At 45.0% G+C, this 19,845-nt stretch overlaps 1 protein-coding gene across 1 annotated transcript in view; it reads right to left on the minus strand.

Moving 5' to 3' along the window:
- Positions 1–631: 631 nt before the first annotated feature.
- MRPS5 (mitochondrial ribosomal protein S5) overlaps positions 632–19,845 on the minus strand; it is a 105,899-nt gene continuing 86,685 nt past the window's right edge. Inside the window, exons 9-11 of the mRNA XM_077282892.1 lie at positions 15,477–15,539; positions 6,621–6,757; positions 632–1,396 (exon numbers count right to left, since the gene is read on the minus strand). Coding sequence (XP_077139007.1) covers positions 1,172–1,396; positions 6,621–6,757; positions 15,477–15,539 — 425 coding nt within the window. The 3' untranslated portion in view covers positions 632–1,171. The remainder of the gene's footprint in view (positions 1,397–6,620; positions 6,758–15,476; positions 15,540–19,845) is intronic.

Raw genomic sequence — 19,845 nt, forward strand, 5'->3', positions numbered from 1 at the left:
TTTTGGGAGCAGTTATAGCTGGAGGTTGTGCGGTTATGGCGTCATCTGTGATTAGTGCATACAAAAATTGGGCCCCCGTCATTAATAGTGCCTTCAAGGTTCAAGGGCACACTATCAAAACATTAGGTCCACTAAAGTGATGTAGGAGATTGTATATAGGCTGCAGCAGTGATGTCATATCAACAGCGCTGCAGCCAATCACTACGCTCAGTGGCTCTGTAGATGTACATGGTATGAACCACAAAGCTCAATGATTGGGTGCAGCACAGTCAATGTGATGTCACTGCTGCAGCCAAGCGACAGAGAACAGTGCAGTGCTGTTGACACAGCGCTTCATCCAGGGAGCGCAAGTATGGTTTATCTGATTTTTTTTTTTTTTTTTTTTACACAAGGGACTAAGCAGGCAGGGAAAACGTTTCTAAAAGTTTAAATAGGGCTAATACTTCATTTTACATTTCAAAAAGCAAAAGCTTAGCTCCCAGCACTGATAATATTAGGGAATTACTAAGAATATATGGGAAAAAATTTGTATTCATAACATTGGAATTTCCTGCAGACGTGAGATGTACTGTACAAAGTGTTTTTATGGTTTCTTCATCTTTAAATACACACTACATACAGTATGTGATAGACATCTCGAACAATGCCATACAACAAAATTTAAGGTAAATGCCAAAATTCTGTGCCAATTCTATAACACATGATTATTGGGTTTGAATTTTTCCGATACAAAGCCCCAAATTACTTGTATAGGCATATATCAGAAATGTAACAAGGTGACTACCTGCAGGCACCACTAGAGGGAGCTTAGGAGGGGACTGCATTCTGTTATACATTAAAACTTCTTAAGCGCCCTCTAGTGGAAGCTACAGCATGCAGAATTTTTATTTCTCCTGTGTATGTAGGAGGCCGGGAGCGCTGAAACAGAAGAACAGAGCTTCTACCGCTATGAAGATAAATTGATAAAAACTAACATCACAATGTTTTGAATCTAAAATGATGATAAAAAATGTAGATTCACTTTAAGTTGAGCATCCATGCGAGCAGCAAAGTCTCTTTATTCTTCATTAGTGCAGTCATTTTTATTTTATTATAATAAGATGTAAAAAAAAAACAAAAAATAAAAAGGAATTGAAACAGTCTGCTATATGTACTGGTATTTTTCAGCCTTTCACCAGATTGTCCTCTTCACATTGGCCCAGATGGAACGTTTTAAGCCTTGGGTGACTTTTACTTCTTCCCAGTCTAGTTTGGTGTCGGGAATCTCTCCTTCAGGTTCCGGGACTGTAGAGAGTGCTCCTTGAGGTGAGGCCACGATACGAGGTAAAGGGCCGCATTCGTCCCTGAACTCCACCACATGAAGGCCTTTCTTGTTGGCCAGGTCTTGATGGGTCTCCTGTTTTATTAAGCGAACACAGTTAGAAAACCACATTGACGATATTGCTATTAATAATCACCGAACGCCATTTAATCCCCTTGGTCACTGTGTCAGTTTGAAGATAATTCCTTGACTTTGGAAGGCATTATACTGTCTCCACATGGGACAAATAGGCAGTAGTCAGGAACCAGCTCCATAGACGGTGCTGAAGCCTTAAAGGAGTTTTCACCTTTCAGAAAACGTTTGTTTGATTCCTCATTTAGTTGTAAAAACCTCTCTAAAAGGACTTTTCTCACCATCTCCATGTCTAGTGCAGTCTCTGTTGCTGGTCCATGGTGTTTGGCTGCAGCCATAACGTCACATTGAAGCCAGTGCAGACAATCGGGCGAGTTCAGCAGTTTGTGCAGTCTACACTGGACACAACAACTGAGCTGAGTGATTGGCTGCAGTGCTGTTGACGTGACCTCAGCGCTGAGACAACAACAGTCACCAGAGAACTGGAACTGGGGAGCGAGAGTAAAGCAGAACTGTTTTTTTTTTTTATGACAAACTGAAGTCAGGATTCCTGACCACAGAAAACCCCTTTAATATGAGAATATTGTTATTTACCAGTTTTTTTTAATTGTAATTTTTGAAAATAAAACGATTTATAGGAATTGTAAAATGTGAGTACTCCAGAATAGAACCTGAATATATGACTTTTATCTCAGCTCTTGGTCGATTTCCATAAAGAGAGGCAGAATTGTCCCTCCCGATGATTAAGGCTATGTGCACATCTTGCAGATTTGGTGCGGTTTTTGTCATGTATTTTTCCAAAAGGATTTGTGACAAAACCTGAAGAAAAACCTGATGCCAGCAAAGTGAATAAGAAACCTGAAGTGTCATGCCCACGTTGAGTATTTTTGTCTTGTAGATTTGGTGTAAAACCTAATCTGCAGCGTGTCAATTCTCTGGGCATTTTTGCCAGCGTTTTCAACATTCACTTCACTCAAATCAAAAATGCACCAAAACACGTCAATAACGCACGCTTTTGCTGCTGCATTTTTCCTGCCAAGAGATGCGGAAATGGTGTAGAAATTTGACTCAATGTGTTCACATAGCCAATGAGTCGCAGCATGAGAAGGAGCCTGGAGTGCGTCTTCCATGGTCATTCTACAAATTCTGGTGGGAGACGTACAGATACATATTCACAGCTCACATATCAGGAAATTAACCAAAGCAATAGTTTTGTATTGAAAACAATAAAATCTTTCTAGAAAATAAATTAAAAAAAATTAAAAGTTTAAGTAGTCTCGCTGTACTCATAACACCCGTTAATTCAGCGCATAGGTGGGGAAGGAGAGCTACGGTAGGTTTTGGACCACCCCAATGTAAACCTGGCAACTATTTTGAATTTGTGTGTAAAACATTATTCTAACCATGCAAATTAGGAGTTTTCAAAATTTTGAAATATTTTTGGCCCAATATTTGCTCTACTGATACACTGACCGTACGGATTCTTATCTGCTCCCATGCTGCCCATGTCATTGGACCTCCATTGCTCAATCCACTTGATGAATCATCACCCATAATGGCCACGGTCACATCACTGTGGTGGCTTTTTGGTAATTGCCGTGACAATGTCACCATCAAGAAGCAGTCACTGCTGTTTGTAGTCACATGAGGGGTTCTCTCTATGGATGGCCATTATCACAGCAAACTGATGATGAGATATGGAAAAACTCCAAAGACAGTGACTTGAGTGGAGCAAAAAAATGTGCATAACCCTGGTCTACAGGAACACGTCAGTCATCTGTGGGTGCCGGACCAGAGCCCTGCGAATCGCCCCCTAGCTGCCATTATCCCCAGCAGCTCTGATTAGTAGGCCCAACTTGACGTCACACGTGTGTTTCAACAATGAGGCCTAGCTGTGCCTACTAATCAGAGGAGGCGCCACAGATCCCGTCAGGTAGGAGGAGGTTCGCAGGACTCTGCTCTGGCGGCTACAGACTAATAACGTGGCCTCTAGTCCAGGCTCCTGGAAATGTTTTTGCTCAACTCTAATACTGGCAGCACAAAAAGGGACGGGAATCACTAAGCAGGTGACAAAGATATTTGTGGGTGGATTCACAAGACCATGCACTATGTGCAGAACATGTTTTTTGACCATATCATCAATTTTATGCAGATTTTCCAGCTTCAAGCTGTATAAACATGAATGCTTATTGAATAAAGCAGATCAGGAGATGTGTATTTGGGTCATGAGGGAGAATGAGGCCTAAGGATACAACACCCTTTATTAAGATGTTCAGAATTATTAGGGTATATGCACACATTGCGGATTGGTGTGCGGATATTTCCGCACTGTTTTTGGTAAATCCGCATGTAAACCGCACTGCGGATTTACAGCGGAATTACCGCGTTTTTTTTGCGGATTCCACCTGCGGTCTTACCACCTGCGGATTTCTATTGTGGAGCAGGTGTATACTGCTGCGGAATCCGCACAAAGAATTGACATACTGTGGAAAAAACAAAGCGGCGTTTCCGCACGTTTTTTTCCGCAGCATGTGCACTGCAGATTTTGTTTTCCATACATTTACATGGTACTGTACAACGCATGGAAAACAGCTGCAGATCCGCAACGACAAAACCACAGCGTGTGCACATAGCCTTAGGCAGCTTGTTTTCTTCATGCAAAACTGGCCAAAAAAGATTTCACCTACTCTGAAAAGTCAAAAAATTGTTACAGAGGGATGCAGCACTCTTGCAATTACTAAAATATTGTGGCGCGATCACAGAACCATCAAAGGTTTTGTTGCAAATGGTCAACAGGGTCGCAAAAAACACGCTGAGAAAAAAGAAGCACAATAACTGGCAAAGATCTGAAAAGAATTGAACGTGAAGTGCCCGGGAACCCATTGTCCTCCAGCGCCGTCATATTCGTGCCCAGAAGTACAAGGTGCTCAGAGACATGGCTGAGGTAAGGAAGGATGAAAATAGACCATCACTGAGCAATACACTGAACATAAAACTTCAAGACTGGGCCAAGAAATATCTGAAAATAGATTTTTCAAAGTTTTATTGACTGATGAAAGTGACACAGACCACTTTGACTCAGACACCAACAAGATGAAGGTGGGGCACAGCTATGTGCTGGTATTATTAAAGATGAGCTAGTTCGACCTTTTTGAGATGAAGATGGAGTCAAAATCAACTCCCACACTACTGCCAGTTTTTAGAAGACATTTTCTTCAATCGGCGGTACAGGAAAATTCTGCACCTTTCAATAAAACCATGATTTTTATGCAGGACAATGCTCCATCACATGCATTGTAGTCTACACTGTTTGGCTACCCAGTGAAGGCCTGAAGATAAAAGAATAATGACATGGCTCCTTCCTCACCTGACTTAAACCCTACTGAGAACGTGTGGGCCCTTCCTAAACGGGAGATTTACATTGATGGAAAACAGTACGTCTCTCTGAACAGTGTCTGGGAGGCTGTGGTTGGTGCCCAAAAAGTGGATTATGAACAGATTAAGAAACTGACAAACCAGACTCAATGGATGGACGACTTGTGAGCTTTATTCAAAAGAAGGGTGGCTATATTGGTCACTGATATTTTTTTTTTTTGGAAATGTCAGAAATGTATTTTTGTACAGTTTTGTGATGTTTCATTATTATTCTCACCTGAACAGATGAAAATAAAGTGAGATGGAAAAATGTAGGCTTTTCTTTTAGTGGAGTAATAATTCTGCACACTAATACCGTATTTTCCGGCGTATAAGACGACTTTTTAACCCCTGAAAATCTTCTTAAAAGTCGGGGGTCGTCTTATACGCCGGGTATCGCCTTGCCGGGTGTATATGGTGGGTGGGGGGGGAGTGGGCCTGATGACGACGAGGGGGCGTCTCACAGGAAAGTGAGTATCCCCCATTACCTCATTGTATCACTGCAGCGTGGGGTCTCTGCTGGGAGCGGCGGCGGCTGTGCTGTGGGGCGGCGGCTCCTCTTCTTCAGTGTGGGGCCTCTGTGCTGCTGGGCGGCGGCTTATCTTCAGGCAGTCGGGGCTCCTCCGGTATCTCCTTAAAGCCCAGAGGCCCTGCCGGCAACTCCATCGGTGCAATGCAGTGGCCTCCGGGAACATGGCCGCTGCTCAGATTCAGATCTGAATCTGAGCATGCGCCGCCCCCAGCAGCCATTTTCCCGGAGGTCACCGAATAGCAGCAATGGAGCTGTCTCCGGGAAAATGGCCGCTGCTCAGATTCAGATCTCGTCTCCCGAGATCTCGGGACGAGATCTGAATCTGAGCAGCGGCCATGTTCCCGGAGGCCACTGCATTGCACCGATGGAGTTGCCGGCAGGGCCTCCGGGCTTTAAGGAGATACCGGAGGAGCCCCGACTGCCTGAAGATAAGCCGCCGCCGCCGCCCAGCAGCACAGAGGCCACACACTGAAGAAGAGGAGCCGCCGCCCCACAGCACCCACGCGGCACAATGAGGAGCAGCAGCCGCCGCTCCCAGCAGAGACCCCACGCTGCAGCGATACAATGAGGTAATGGGGGATACTCACTTTCCTGTGAGACGCCCCCTCGTCGTCATCAGGCCCACTCCCCCCCCCCAAAAGGCACAAAAGTCACCGGCCCTATAAGACGACACGGTTTATAAGAAGACCCCCGACTTTTAAGAAGATTTTACATTTTAACTGGAAAAGTTGGGGGGTCGTCTTATACGCCCAGTCGTCTTATACGCCGGAAAATACGGTATTTTCCCAAAAATTCTGCAGACTGATATTTTACTGGGAAAGATAAAGCCTCATTTTTACTTTCTTAAATATTCAGTTTTCAGCTAAGTTAAACTTTTGGACAGGCTGACAGCACTGGAGTTGTTCAATAATAAAATTAGTAATAAAAAAAAAATACATAAATTGCCTAATAATTGCGCACTCAGTGTTCTATCTCGTATGTATTAAGGCCACATGTCCTAGCTCAACTATGAGTTCACATGATTCCTGGGACACAAAGCCGGCAACATCAATTGGCATGCTGCAGATTTCTACTATGTACAGCGCGACAATCACCATGAAGATTCTCTTATGCACTTTTTAGGGGATTTAAAAAAATCATATTCATGTTCCTTGTGTTGTATTACACTGTAATCTATGCCCAGAATGAACATACCATGGTAACAATTGTATATATATATATATATATATATATATATATATATATATATATATATTTACTTTAAAATTCATGGGGACATACCTGCTGCGCCAGGCCCAAGAAGAGCGCCCTTGTGATGTTAAGCATATTACATGAACCACTCACTTTGGCATACATGTCTTGGATACCAATTAACTTGCAAATGGTAATAACGGCTCTATGACAATGAAGACCATATCCTAAGAAAGAAAACAAACATAAGAATACAGGTAAAACAATGAGAAATATTTGATCTCTTCTCTAAGATCCTGCAGGACATGGGAACCTGAGAGCAATTCTAACTATGCAGGGGGAGATTGGAGAACTGGAGATCTGGAAATCTGTGTATATACAGCTCTGGCAAAAATTAAGAGACCACTGCAAAATGTTCAGTTTGTCCGATTTTTCTCTTTCTAGGTATATTTTTGAGTAAAATGTAAATTGTTCATTTATTCTATAAACTTCTGACAACATGTCTCCGAAGTTCTAAGCAATACATTTTGTATTTTTTTTCTGAAAAGGAGAAATGGTCAAAATTAATAAAAAAAGTGCTTTCGGACCTCAAATAATGCAAAGAAAACAAGTTCATACTCATTGAGAAACAACAATACTAATGTTTCAACCCAGGAAGAGTTCAAAAATCAATATTTTGTGGAATAACCATGATTTTTAATCACAGCTTTCATGCGTCTTAACATGCTTTCTACCAGTCTTTCACACTGCTTCTGGCTCAAAAATGTAAGCAGTTCTTCTTTGTTTGATGGCTTGTGAATATCCATCTTCCTCTTGATTACATTCCAGAGGTTTTCAATGGGGTTCAGGTCTGGAGATTGGGCTGCCCATGAAGGGGTTGGATGAGGTGGTATATACAGTACTGACCAAAAGTTTGGACACACCTTCTCATGTATTTTCATGACTATGAAAATTGTAAATTCACATTGAAGGCATCGAAACTATGAATTAACACATGTGGAATTATATACTTAACAAAAAAGTGTGAAACAACTGAAAATATGTCTTATATTCAAAGTTCTTCAAAGTAGCCACCTTTTGCTTTGATGACTGCTTTGCAAACTCTTGGCATTCTCTTGCTGAGCTTCAAGAGGTAGTCACCGGAAGTGGTTTTCACTTCACAGGTGTGCCCTGTCAGGTTTAATAAGTGGGATTTCTTGCCTTATAAATGGGGTTGGGACCATCAGTTGTGTTGTGCAGAAGTCTGGTGGATACACAGCTGATAGTCCTACTGAATAGACTGTTAGAATATGTATTATGGCAAGAAAAAAGCAGCTAAGTAAAGAAAAACGAGTGGCCATCATTACTTTAAGAATATAGCTTATACTCGAGTATAAGCTGAGGCACAAACTTTTGCCATGGAAAACTGGGTAAGCTTATTGACTTGTGTATAAGCCGGGTATGCATTGTCCCCTCATCCCTGTCCTGCTATGCATGGCTCCCCCTTCCCTGTCCTGCTATGAATGTCTCCCCGTCCCTGCCCCTGTCTGCATGCCTCCCCCGTTCCTTTCCTGTCAGCATGCCTTCCCCGTTCCTTTCCTGTCAGCATGCCTCCCCGGTTCCTTCCCTGTATGCATGCCTTCCCCGTTCAGTCCCTGTATGCATGCCTCCCCCGTTCAGTCCCTGTATGCATGCCTCCCCCTTCCCTGTCCTGCTATGAATGTCTCCCCGTCCCTGCCCCTGTCTGCATGCCTTCCCCGTTCCTTTCCTGTCAGCATGCCTCCCCGGTTCCTTCCCTGTATGCATGCCTCCCCCGTTCAGTCCCTGTATGCATGCCTCCCCCTTCCCTGTCCTGGTATGAATGCCTCCCCCGTTCTGTCCCTGTGTGCATGCCTCCTTATTCCCTATCCCTGTGTGCATGTTCCCTATTGAAAAAAAAACCAAACTTCATACTCACCTATCCGTGCGCCCTGGGTGCTGCACTGCATCTCATCCAGGGCCGCCAGCGCCTGCCTGCAGCTCTTCCTGTGCGGAGTGGTCACGTGGTACCGCTCATTAAGGTGATGAATATGCGCTCCATGCCTATGGGAGTGGAGACGCGTCCATATTCATCACCTTAATGAGCGGTACCACAAGACCGCTGAACACAGGAATAGCTGCAGGCAGGTGCTGGTGACCGGAAAGAGATGCAGTGCCAGCACCGAGGGTGCGCAGGTAGGCGAGTATGATGTGTGTGCCGGCTCCTGGCACCCGCTGCTCCGCCGCCGGCTTTCTGTACCGTGACTCGTATATAAGCCGTGGGGGCGTTTTCAGCAAAAAAAATGTGCTGAAAAACTCGGCTTATACACGAGTATATACGATATACATATATATTTACACACACCTGTAAGCAGTATTTTAGCGGCAGAATGGCCGATTCAGCACGAAATCCATTAAAAGTTTATCCTCTTTAAGAATTCTGTGCCCCATCAGCGTGCCTGTGTTAGTAATAATAAATAGTTGATACTCACCCTTCCTTGGGTGCAACACTGCATCTCCACAGCTGCGGCTCCTGTGATTGTTTATCAGCTGCAGCAGTAACGGCAACAGCGCTGAAACCAATCACTGAGCTTAGCGGTTTTGCTGATGTAAAGCCCACTTTATACAACTGCACCTACACAGGTTGGCTTTTTTGGCAGCCCTATAGAGAATGAATGAAGCGGTAATCAGGCATTAGACCTGCTGCTCCATTGAGTGATGGAGATAAAAGTTCCCTTTGCTGCCGATCATTGCGGGTCTCAGCAGTGGGACACCCACTGATCAGCACGTTCTAATTTGTTTTCAAATATTCACAAGTCATGCCAAGTTCCTTTTTTTTTGTGAAAAGTGAGTGAACTATCAATGGGCAATAAAGGGGAGTAGACAATGTATCTGGTGGATCATAAGCTGGCATCCCTACTGTAAGACGCGATCGAATATCACCAAGATCGGCAATCACCTTCTAATGGGTTTAAGTTACAGCTACGAAAATCCCCATCAATTCCTGAAATGAATCTTTGCTTGATGTTTGCAGCAGCGCTCTCAGCCACTCACTGTTCAAGGAAGTACAGCTCTGTCCCACACCCCTGAATGGAGCGGTGCTGGAGTTCTTTGCACAGCGGGTGGCTCGGAGCGCCGCAGCTCCTGTTCTAGCATATTCTGCATGGGAAGGGTCATTTAATTTGCTATGGCATTAAAAAAAAAATTAATCTGTTCACACCATCGATGATAAATGTAATTTTCTGGCAAAAGCTGCATATTCCCAGCCATCTCTGGATCTCCTACACTTTGGGTGGGAATCTTCTTTAAACTCTCAAGTACTGTATTCCGAACACCCAATAAGTTTTTCTTTCTTTCCATTTTCCTTTTTTCCACCCCTCTGATGTTTTCTGGGTCGCTGCTTTTGTGATGTGAGGATTTATTATACCATTGCTTACTTCTCTAACGCTATTACAAAGCAGAAATGCTGACAACTCGTATCCGATCTGCTCACCTGCCACGCCAATTTAATATTCACCAGAACGGTAACAGGGTGCACTGCTCAGCGTTAAGTGAAGAGCACATGGTCCTCGTTTCTTCAACCTGGCAGCCCAAATAATCCGAGCGATTTTATGTCTACAGAAACGATGGTGGCATTAAATAATAGTTTAATTTGTAAGAACGCCGCGTTCCCAATAGTGCACCAAAAAGCTACTGGAACAATTTACGGAGAAAGGAACTGGCGGCTGGCTAGTAAAAATTAAACATTTGGCCTATCTAGTAAATTACACTGTGATGAATGGCCCTTTAAAGATCATTCAGATGAAAATGTGTCTAGAGAGTGTTCCCCCTCCTCCCGCAGCAGGAAAATCAATATATTCTTCACTTGGTAAAAAATGGTTGCCGGTACTTATAGTTTGTTTTTTCAATTATAGTTTAAAAGAAAAAAAGAAGTCCATTAGTACAGTAACGCATGGCTGCCGGTAATAGGATTTCCCCAGAATTATTTTACAGACCAGCGCAATCCATCCAATGTGTTATCTGCCGGCTATACCAACACAGGCTTACACTTTCACAATGCATCCACAGCAGACAAGACGTTACATGTGTAATGTTTCACGGACCATCGGTCCAAGTGAAGCCCGTCATTCTGACCAAATGCTGCCACATGCACTTTAAGGACCCACTAAGGCTAACCTCTGTAGTTTGTAAAAATATAAGAAGTAATCAAGGGCATGTCTGTGACCGCTATTGGGTCATAATGGGACAGGGCCCGGCACTAAACTGTCTTCCCCTGCTACAGGGCCCAGAGTTTTACTGGTCAGTAGCTCTATTGAAGAACATCAGTATCAGCATATTCCTTACCCTAAAATGGCTGAAAACAGAAAAAAATAGATTACATTCAAGTGGATATTTGCTATCCTAAAGAATAACACTGTTAACACTTTCTCTGCTACTTGCCGGCAATATCTCTCCAAATCCTAGTCCTCCTCACCAAATCCCCACAGGTTACTTCAACTTCTCATCTACGCCCTATCACAAATTTCTGCAGCCTCTCTAACCTTATACCCATTCGCCCAGCCCCCACTTCCCCAGTCCCACTAACAGGAGCTCTATGAAACGCTTGCTCTGTCTGTAACAAACTTTCCTACATCCATGATCTTTTTATTACTAACAAACTGTCCTTCCTCACATCACCGAAACCTGGTTCACCCCCTCTGACATCTTTCTCACACCCCCTGCCCCAGCAGCAAGCATGGAGGAGGAGTTGGTTTTCTCCTGTCAGATAACTGTTCTTTCACTCAAATCCCACTACCACCCTCTGTTACGCTCCCTTCCTTAGAGGTTCACTGTGTGAGCATCTACTCAACCTACAACTGACTGTCATTTACCACCCCCCAGGGCCAGCCACCATCTTTGACCACTCACCACCTGGCTTCTTCATTTCCTCTATGCCAATATCCCCACCATCATCATGGGCGACTTCAACATTCCCATTGACACTTCCCTCTCAGCTGTCAGGAAACTTCTATCTCTCACTTCCTCCTTCGGCCTCGTTCAATGGTCTTCTGCAGCCACTTACAAAGATGGCCACACAAATGACCTCATCTTCACCAGTCTCTGCTCCTTATCTAACCCAGCTCTCCCTCTTTCTGACCACAACCTACTTACATTCTCTTCCTTTTGCTCTCCAGGTACACAATCCACAAACTTGCACACCCTCGCAGAAATCTTAAACACCTCGATCCCCACTAACTCTCTGAATACCTTCTCCCTCTTACAGACATAAGTTCCTTACACACTGTGGACGCTGCTGCCGCGTTACATAACATCACAGTAGCTGTTGCTCTCAAATCGGTCATCCCTCTCACACATACCAAAGCTCGCAGAATCAACAGCCAATCCTGGCACACCAGCCTGACAAAAGAACTGAGGCGGGCTTCCAGGGTTGCCAAGTGGAGATGGAAAAGATACCACACTCGCTGCAAAAAAAACAAAACTACTTCTCATCCCTCATATCCTCCCTGTCTCACAACCCTAAGCTATTCAACACTTTAAATTCTCTCCTCCGTCCTCCAGCCCCTCCTCCTTCTCCACTCATCTCAGCTGAAGACTTTGCCTCATTCTAAGATCAGAGAAAGCTTTGGCCTACAGCCCCTCCTCCTAACTACTCAGCCTCCCTCCTCCATAACCAACTTCTCCACCATTACAGAGGATCAACTTTCTGCTCTTCCCTCAAGACCATATCTCACCACCTGTGCACTTGACCCAATCCCATCCCATCTCATGCCCAGCCTCACCAGTCTTCATCCCAACCCTAACCCATCTTTTCAACCTATCACTAACAAATGGTGTTTTCCCCTCATGCTTTAAACATGCCTCAATCACACCCATCCTCCAAAAGTTCTCTCTTGACCCACCCTCTGTATCTATCGCCCCATATCACTTTTCCCCACGCCTCAAAACTACTGGAACAACACATCCATTCTGAACTGTCCATCCACTTCTCTTCCTGCTCCCACTTTGACCGCTTACAATCTGGCTTCCGACCACATCACTCCACTGAAACTGCCATGACTAAAGTCACCAATGACCTACTAACTGCCAAAGCCAAGCGACAATACTCTTGTCCTCCTGTTCCTGAACCTGTCCTCTGCCTTTGACACAGTGGATCATTCCCTATTACTACAGACCCTCTCATCACTTGGTATCACAGACTCTGCCCTATGTTGGATCTCGTCATACTGAACATTCAGCGTCTCCCGCTCACACACCACCTCCTCACCTCCCCCCCTTTCTGTCGGTGTTCCTCAAGGTTCAGTCCTATGACCCCTGCTCTTCTCCATTTACACCTTCGGCCTGGGACAGCTCATAGAGGTGATACTGAAAGCCATGAGATTCTATGCTGATGACACCTAGATCTTCCTCTCTGGACCCCATATCACCTCCCTACTAACCAGAATCTCTGCTAGATTTCTAAAACTTAACATGGACAAAACAGAATTCATCATCTTTCCCCATCTCACTCGACTCCCCCCAAAGGACCTATCCATTAAAGCAAATGGCTGCTCACTCTCCTGAGTCCCACTAGCTTGCTGCCTTGGTGTAATCCTTGACTCTGATCTCTCCTTTAAACCACATATCCAAGCCCTTTCCACGTCCTGCCGAATTCAACTCAAATATATTTCCCAGATCCGTACAATCCTCAACAAAGAATCTGTAAAAACCCTAGTCCATGCCCTCATCACCTCGTGCCTTAACTACTACAACCTCCTGTTTTGTGGCCTCCCTTCTAACACTCTTGCACTTTCCAATCTATTCTAAACTCTGCTGCCAGACTAATCCACTTATCCCCCATTATTTCCCAGCCTCTCCCCTCTGTCAATCCCTTCACTGGCTCCCCATTACCCAGAGATTCCAGTACAAATCCCTAACCATGGCATTCAAAGCCATCCACAACCTGTCTCCTCCATACATCTGTAACCTATTCTCCAGATACTTACCTGCATGCAACATTCGATCCTCACAAGATCTTCTTCTCTACTCCCCTCTTATCTCTGCTTCCCACAATCACATACAAGATTTCTCCCACGCATCCCCCCCCTACTCTGGAACTCTCTGCCCCAACATATCAGACTCATGCCTTCAAAAGAAATTTGAAGACCGACCTCTTCCGACAAGCCTACAACCTGCAGTAACCACCGATCCAACAAACCGCTGCACGACCAGCTCTACTCTCATCTATTATCTCCTTACCCATCCTTTGTAGATTGTGAGCCCTCACGGGCAGGATCCTCTCTCCTTCTGTACCCATTGTGACTTTTATTGTATAAGATTACTGTACTCCTTTTTATTATTATGTATACCCCTTTTTTCTGTAAAGCGCCATGGAATAAATGGCGCTATAATAATAAATAATAATAACAACAATAATATTGACGCCTGAGGCCCAAGACCATATGGAGGCACTAATAATTTCTTGAAAACGTAATAAACTTTTAACAAAAGTTTTAAAGTGAACCTGACAGCTGATACATGCTGCCCGATCCACATAATTTCAGCCAGCTATGTCGGATTCTGAAACGATGCAGCATGTTACAGAAAGTAATCCTCTAAAGGCCCCTGGGGAGCGAGATGCACAGGAGACTATTTGGACAGGAGGACCCCTGACATCTCCCATGGAGGGACAGGTATCTCACTGTGTGAGTGTATAGGAAGAGACCTGTTAATCCAAGGGAGCAGAGAAGCTGCTGAGGACCTGACTAGTCTCGCTGCTCGGTCCCCAGCTATTGAAGTATGATTCTCTCTAGGCTACTTTCACACTAGTGTTAACTGCATTCTGTCACAATGCGTCGTTTTGCCGAAAAAACGCATCCTGCAAAAGTGTTTGCAGGATGCGTTTTTTCGCCATTGATTAACATTAAGCGACGCATTGTGACGGATTGCCACACGTCGGATGCGTCGTGCAGTGGCGGACCGTCGGGAGCAAAAAACGCTACATGTAACGTTTATTGCTCACGACGGTCCGCTTTTTCCGACCGCGCATGCGCGGCCGGAACTCCGCCCCCACCTCCCCGCGCTTCTCCGCACCTCACAATGGGGCAGCGGATGCGCTGGAAAAATGCATCCGCTGCCCCCGTTGTGCGGCGGAGACAACGCTAGCGTCGGGAACGTCGGCCCAACGCACCGCGACGGGCCGAGCCCGACGCTAGTGTGAAAGAAGCCTTAACCTGCCAGTGCACGGGCAGTATGTATCAGCTGTCAGGCTGCCTTTAAAGGTAACCTCTCCGATCCCCCAGAAGACTTCAGATCATGCACAGTTCGCATCTCTGAAGCGGGGACGCGCACATCCGGCTTCAGAGGCTCAGTAATGGGATGGAACAAAGATGCGTGCATGCACGAGATTTGTATAGTGCTGGCAATGACGCCGGTTCTTGTCACATCCACAGGGGCTTGATAACATACTAAGTGGGCCGACGAGTCTTGGGAAACTAATGTCCCATTGACTAGTCAAACGATTCATTTACATATCACAAATGCACTTTAGAAATACTTTTTCTAAAGATCGGTTTGTGTGTCCAGTGTAATAAAGGGAATGTTAGACAGGGGATTTAGATAGGTAGACACAACTGATGGTTTTGGGAGCACAGGGGATCTGACAGGTCCCCTTTAAACACAGTATAATATTGTAGCCATTATTTATTAGTGGTGATACATAACTGTACTATGAAAGAAAGCAATGGCCCCATCAGCAGGTTCTTGTGTACTCACTGCATGCCACCACTACACAAGACCAATGTCCTAAATAGTAATATAAGGGATACATCCTGCATTCATACAGAATACACATTACATATACACATAAGTCATATTCAGCATGGACAAATTACATTTCCCAATTCTTCCACTACATCCATACATGGCCCTTGGTACTGTATGTGCATACAATGCAAACTCTTCCTGGCTTACCATGGTTCTGTTTCTTCATTTTAATGGTAGTTCTCTTAAAGGTTGAGGAAATGTCATGATAAACTAGAGGAAGAAAACAAGTGAACAATTACAGGTTACCATCTTGATGCATTACAGAAAAAAAGGTCAATACTAACAAGAAGACTCAAAAAAAAAGCAAATAAAAGTTACAGGAGTTTCATGAGATCAAAATAATGAAGGCCCATCATTAGGGTAGGCTATTAGGCTGGTTTCACACTTGCGTTTTTTGACGCTGCGTTTTTTTTTCTATACTTAACATTAAAAATGCATGCCTTTTTTTGCATGCGTTTTTTTATGCGTGCGTTTAGTTGCAGAAATGCAACCTGTAGTAATTTCTAGCGGCGTTTTTTTGCCGCAAAAAAACGCATGCGTTTATTCGCGGCAAAAAAATGTATTGCTGTCTATGTAAACGCATGCGTTTTTAAGCACATGCGTTTGCATGCGTTTATAAACGCATGCGTTTCTATAGAAAAACACAAGAAAACACAAAAAAAAACAAGAAAACCCTAACCCTAACCCTTGGGTTACTAGGGATCCTAACCCTAACCCTAAGGTTAGGATCCCTAGTAACCCTAGGGATCCTAACCCTAACCCTAGGGATCCTAACCCTAACCCTTAGGGTTAGGATCCCTAGGGTAACGGTTAGGGTTAGGGTCCCTAGTAACCCTAGGGATCCTAACCCTAACCCTAGGGATCCTAACCCTAACCCTTAGGGTTAGGATCCTAACCCTTAGGGTTAGGTTTAGGATCTCTAGGGTTAGGGTTAGGGGTAGTTTTAGGGGTAGGGGTAGGGTTAGGATCCCTAGGGTTAGGGTTAGGGTTTGAATCCCTAGGGTTAGGGGTAGGGTTTGGATCCCTAGGGTTAAGGTTAGGGGTGGTTTTAGGGGTAGGGTTTGGATCCCTTTATCACCTTGATGGTGGGGGGTGGCTTATCAGTGACCTGGTGACCAGGACATTCTTCTAATAAAAAGCTACCCCTAACCCTAACCCTAGGGATCCTAACCCTAGCTAATTCTATTAATAGTGGGTTTTCTAGTTGATTTTGATGATTGGCAGCTGTCACACACTTCTCAGCATGCGTTTAAAAAACGCAAAAGCAGGAAAAAACGCATGTAAACGCGCCAAAAACGCTGCGTTTTTTTTCTGCATGAAAAACGCATGCGTCTAAAAAATGCAGCGTTTAAACGCGTTTACATGCGTTTTTTCACCAAATGCGTTTTTTTTAAAAAAACGCTGCAGATCAAAACGCAAGTGTGAAACCAGCCTTAAAGGGGTAGCCCACTACTTGGAAAACACCTTGGTTGCCTGAATCCCGAGTAAAACTTATATTCTCCTCCCACACTGTGCCATTGTATGATTCCTTTTTTTTAACCCATTAAATCTTGTTTCATGCTTGCTTACTATCCATCTTTGTGCTCAGAGGTCACTTTTATATCTACAATTAATAAACTATTAAATCTAAAGGCTGTGTGCACACGTTTAGGATTTTTCGTGTTTTTTTTTCGCGGTTTTTCGCTACAAAACTGCGAAAAAACCGCATACATTAAGCATCCTATTATTAGAATGCAATCCGCAATTTTGCGCTTTTTTCCGCGGCGGAATCGCATTCCGGAAAAAAACGCAGCATGTTCATTCTTTGTGCGGAATCGCGGGGATAGGAATGCATTGATCCGCTTACAAGTGTATTGAGCGATGTCGGAATATGGCCAGAAGTATGCATACTTGCGGTCCCAAGACCGCTCGCTCCCAGCACCGCGCGATGTCAGGATTCATAAATCTGCTGTCACTTAGAGTGACTGCAGACTTGTAGCCCGAGGCCGGACAACCTGTTTAATACCAAATCATAAGCAATGAAAGAAGTCCTGATATCTAGGACTAAACACATATAAAAAAAAAAGTGACTTTTTTTTGGAATTAGGGGTGATCATGTTCAAGGAAAATCACAGCAAAATATTCAAACCTCTAAAATGTTAAACTACTGTATTTTTCGGACTTTAAGACGCACTTTTTTCATCCCAAAATGTGGAGGAAAATGGGGGGTGCGTCTTATAGTCCGGTTGTACATGCTATGGCTGAGGTGGGTGGTGGAGGAGCTGCAGTGGGTCACAGGAGGCAGGATGTGGCGGCTGCGGCTAACTCCTGTGCCCGTTGCTAAAGAGAAATCAATATTCACTGCATTCCACTCCCATGGAGTAGAGAGCAGCGAATATTCATTCCTCTTTAATAGCGGACACGCTGACAGCTACAGCAGCCGGCTTTAGGCAGGTGCAAGGCGTTTGCGCATGTCCGCTACTTAATTCAATGAATATTCACTGCTCTCCACTCCCATAGGTGTGGAATGCAGTGAATATTCATTCCCTTTAGTAGCGAGCACACGTGAACGCCAGCAGCTGCAGGAAGCCGGCGGCAGCAGCTAACACTGTGCCCACTATTAAATAGCAATGAATATTCACTCCTCTCCATGCATTACGGCAGCTGTGTTCTGCTTGTAAGCAGCACATGAAGTCCCTGCCATGAGTTGCTTAAAAGCATAAATGAGCTGCTGGCATCGGAACAAGATACTGCGAGGGAGCGCAGGAAGGCAAGTATAATGGTTTGGTTTTTTAAATGTTTTTCTGATGGGGCCATGCATACCAGGATGAGGACCAATCACACCAGGATGGGGATGAGGGGGCCATGCCTACCAGGATGGGGATGAGGCGGCCATGCCTACCAGGATGGGGATGAGGGGGCCATGCCTACCAGGATGGCGATGAGGGGGCCATGCCTACCAGGATGGGGATGAGGGGGCCATGCCTACCAGGATGGGGATGAGGGGGCCATGCCTACCAGGATGGGGATGAGGGGGCCATGCCTACCAGGATGGGGATGAGGGGGCCATGCCTACCAGGATGGGGATGAGGGGGCCATGCCTACCAGGATGGGGATGAGGGGGCCATGTCTACCAGGATGGGGATGAGGGGGCCATGCCTACCAGAATAGGGATGAGGGGACCATGCATACCAGGATAGGGATGAGGAGGACATGCCTAGCAAGATAGGGATGAGGGGGCCATGCCTACCAGGATAGGGATGAGGGGGCCATGCCTACCAGGATAGGGATGAGGAGGCCATGCATACGAGGGATAGGGATGAGGAGGACATGCCTAGCAAGATAGGGATGAGGGGGCCATGATTACTAGGATAGGGATGCGGGGGCCATGCCTACCAGGATAGGGATGAAGGGACCATGCATATCAGAATAGGGATGAAGGGACCATATATGCCAGGATAGGAGATATTAGTAAAGAATTGACTACATTTTTTCTTTTTTTTTCTAATTTCCTCCTCTAAAACCTAGGTGTGTCTTATGGTCCGGTGAGTCTTATGGTCTGAAAAATACGGTAATCCCTGCTATAGAAATAATTACAAAGACTTTCCATTTTCTTTTACTGCTCGGATTAATACTGGCTAAAAGAGGTTGTCTAGGATTAGTAAAAAGAAAGTCTCCTTTTATTTAGAAATGTCTCGACTCCTGTCCAGGGACAGTGTCTCATATTCCAGCTCGGTCACATTCCCTTCAGGAACCTAGCTGCAATACCAGACACCATGGATGAGAGGCTCTGCTTCTAGGTCACCGATCCCTGGCTTGTAGAGCTCTAGGAATCACTCCACCATTCATATACCACATGATCAAGAACAGCAGGGGGCTCAGTAACCATAATCTCTGGACACAGGAGCATTTTCTAGAAAGCTTTTCTAAAGGAAAATCTGGCTTGAAATTAAATCATAGGAGAACACCTATAACCCATTTCACACCTTTTTACTACCGTCGGCCTTCTGTGTCTCTATGTGTGGGCTGGCCTTCACGGACATTTTCCTTGACGCCGCCCCTCACATGACGCAGCTGCCGTCTGACAGTGGTTGACATGACTGCGCACGCATCATTGGTCCTCTTCTTGTCCCTTTGCGCACGCTCCTTCACTTCCTTTGGCCATCTTTTTCGCAAGCGCGCTTATGTTTGAAATTTGCATTCTCTGCGGGCCAGTAACTTCCGGTCCCGCGCTGCATTCTGGTATTCATTATTGCGCATGTCTTTTGCTAGGGTTGGGTGGTAGTTTCCGGTTATTTTCTGTATTCCGGTTCCACTATGTTGTTTTCTCATTCTCACATTCCATGGCACATGTATGATTAGCACGGTCTTTTTCTTACTCACATCTTATTGGTCCCAGCTCCTTTTTTAACCCTCTCATATCTGTCTTTGGCACACCCCCTGACGAAGGCATCGCCGAAACGCGCGTTGGTGTGGACGCAGGTGCTGCAGTGTCCGCCTGTTCTATTTCCTGGGTAAGATTTATTTCATTTGGCTT

Source organism: Ranitomeya variabilis, chromosome 2, assembly GCF_051348905.1.
Source record: "Ranitomeya variabilis isolate aRanVar5 chromosome 2, aRanVar5.hap1, whole genome shotgun sequence".
In the NCBI taxonomy this organism is placed as follows: domain Eukaryota; kingdom Metazoa; phylum Chordata; class Amphibia; order Anura; family Dendrobatidae; genus Ranitomeya; species Ranitomeya variabilis.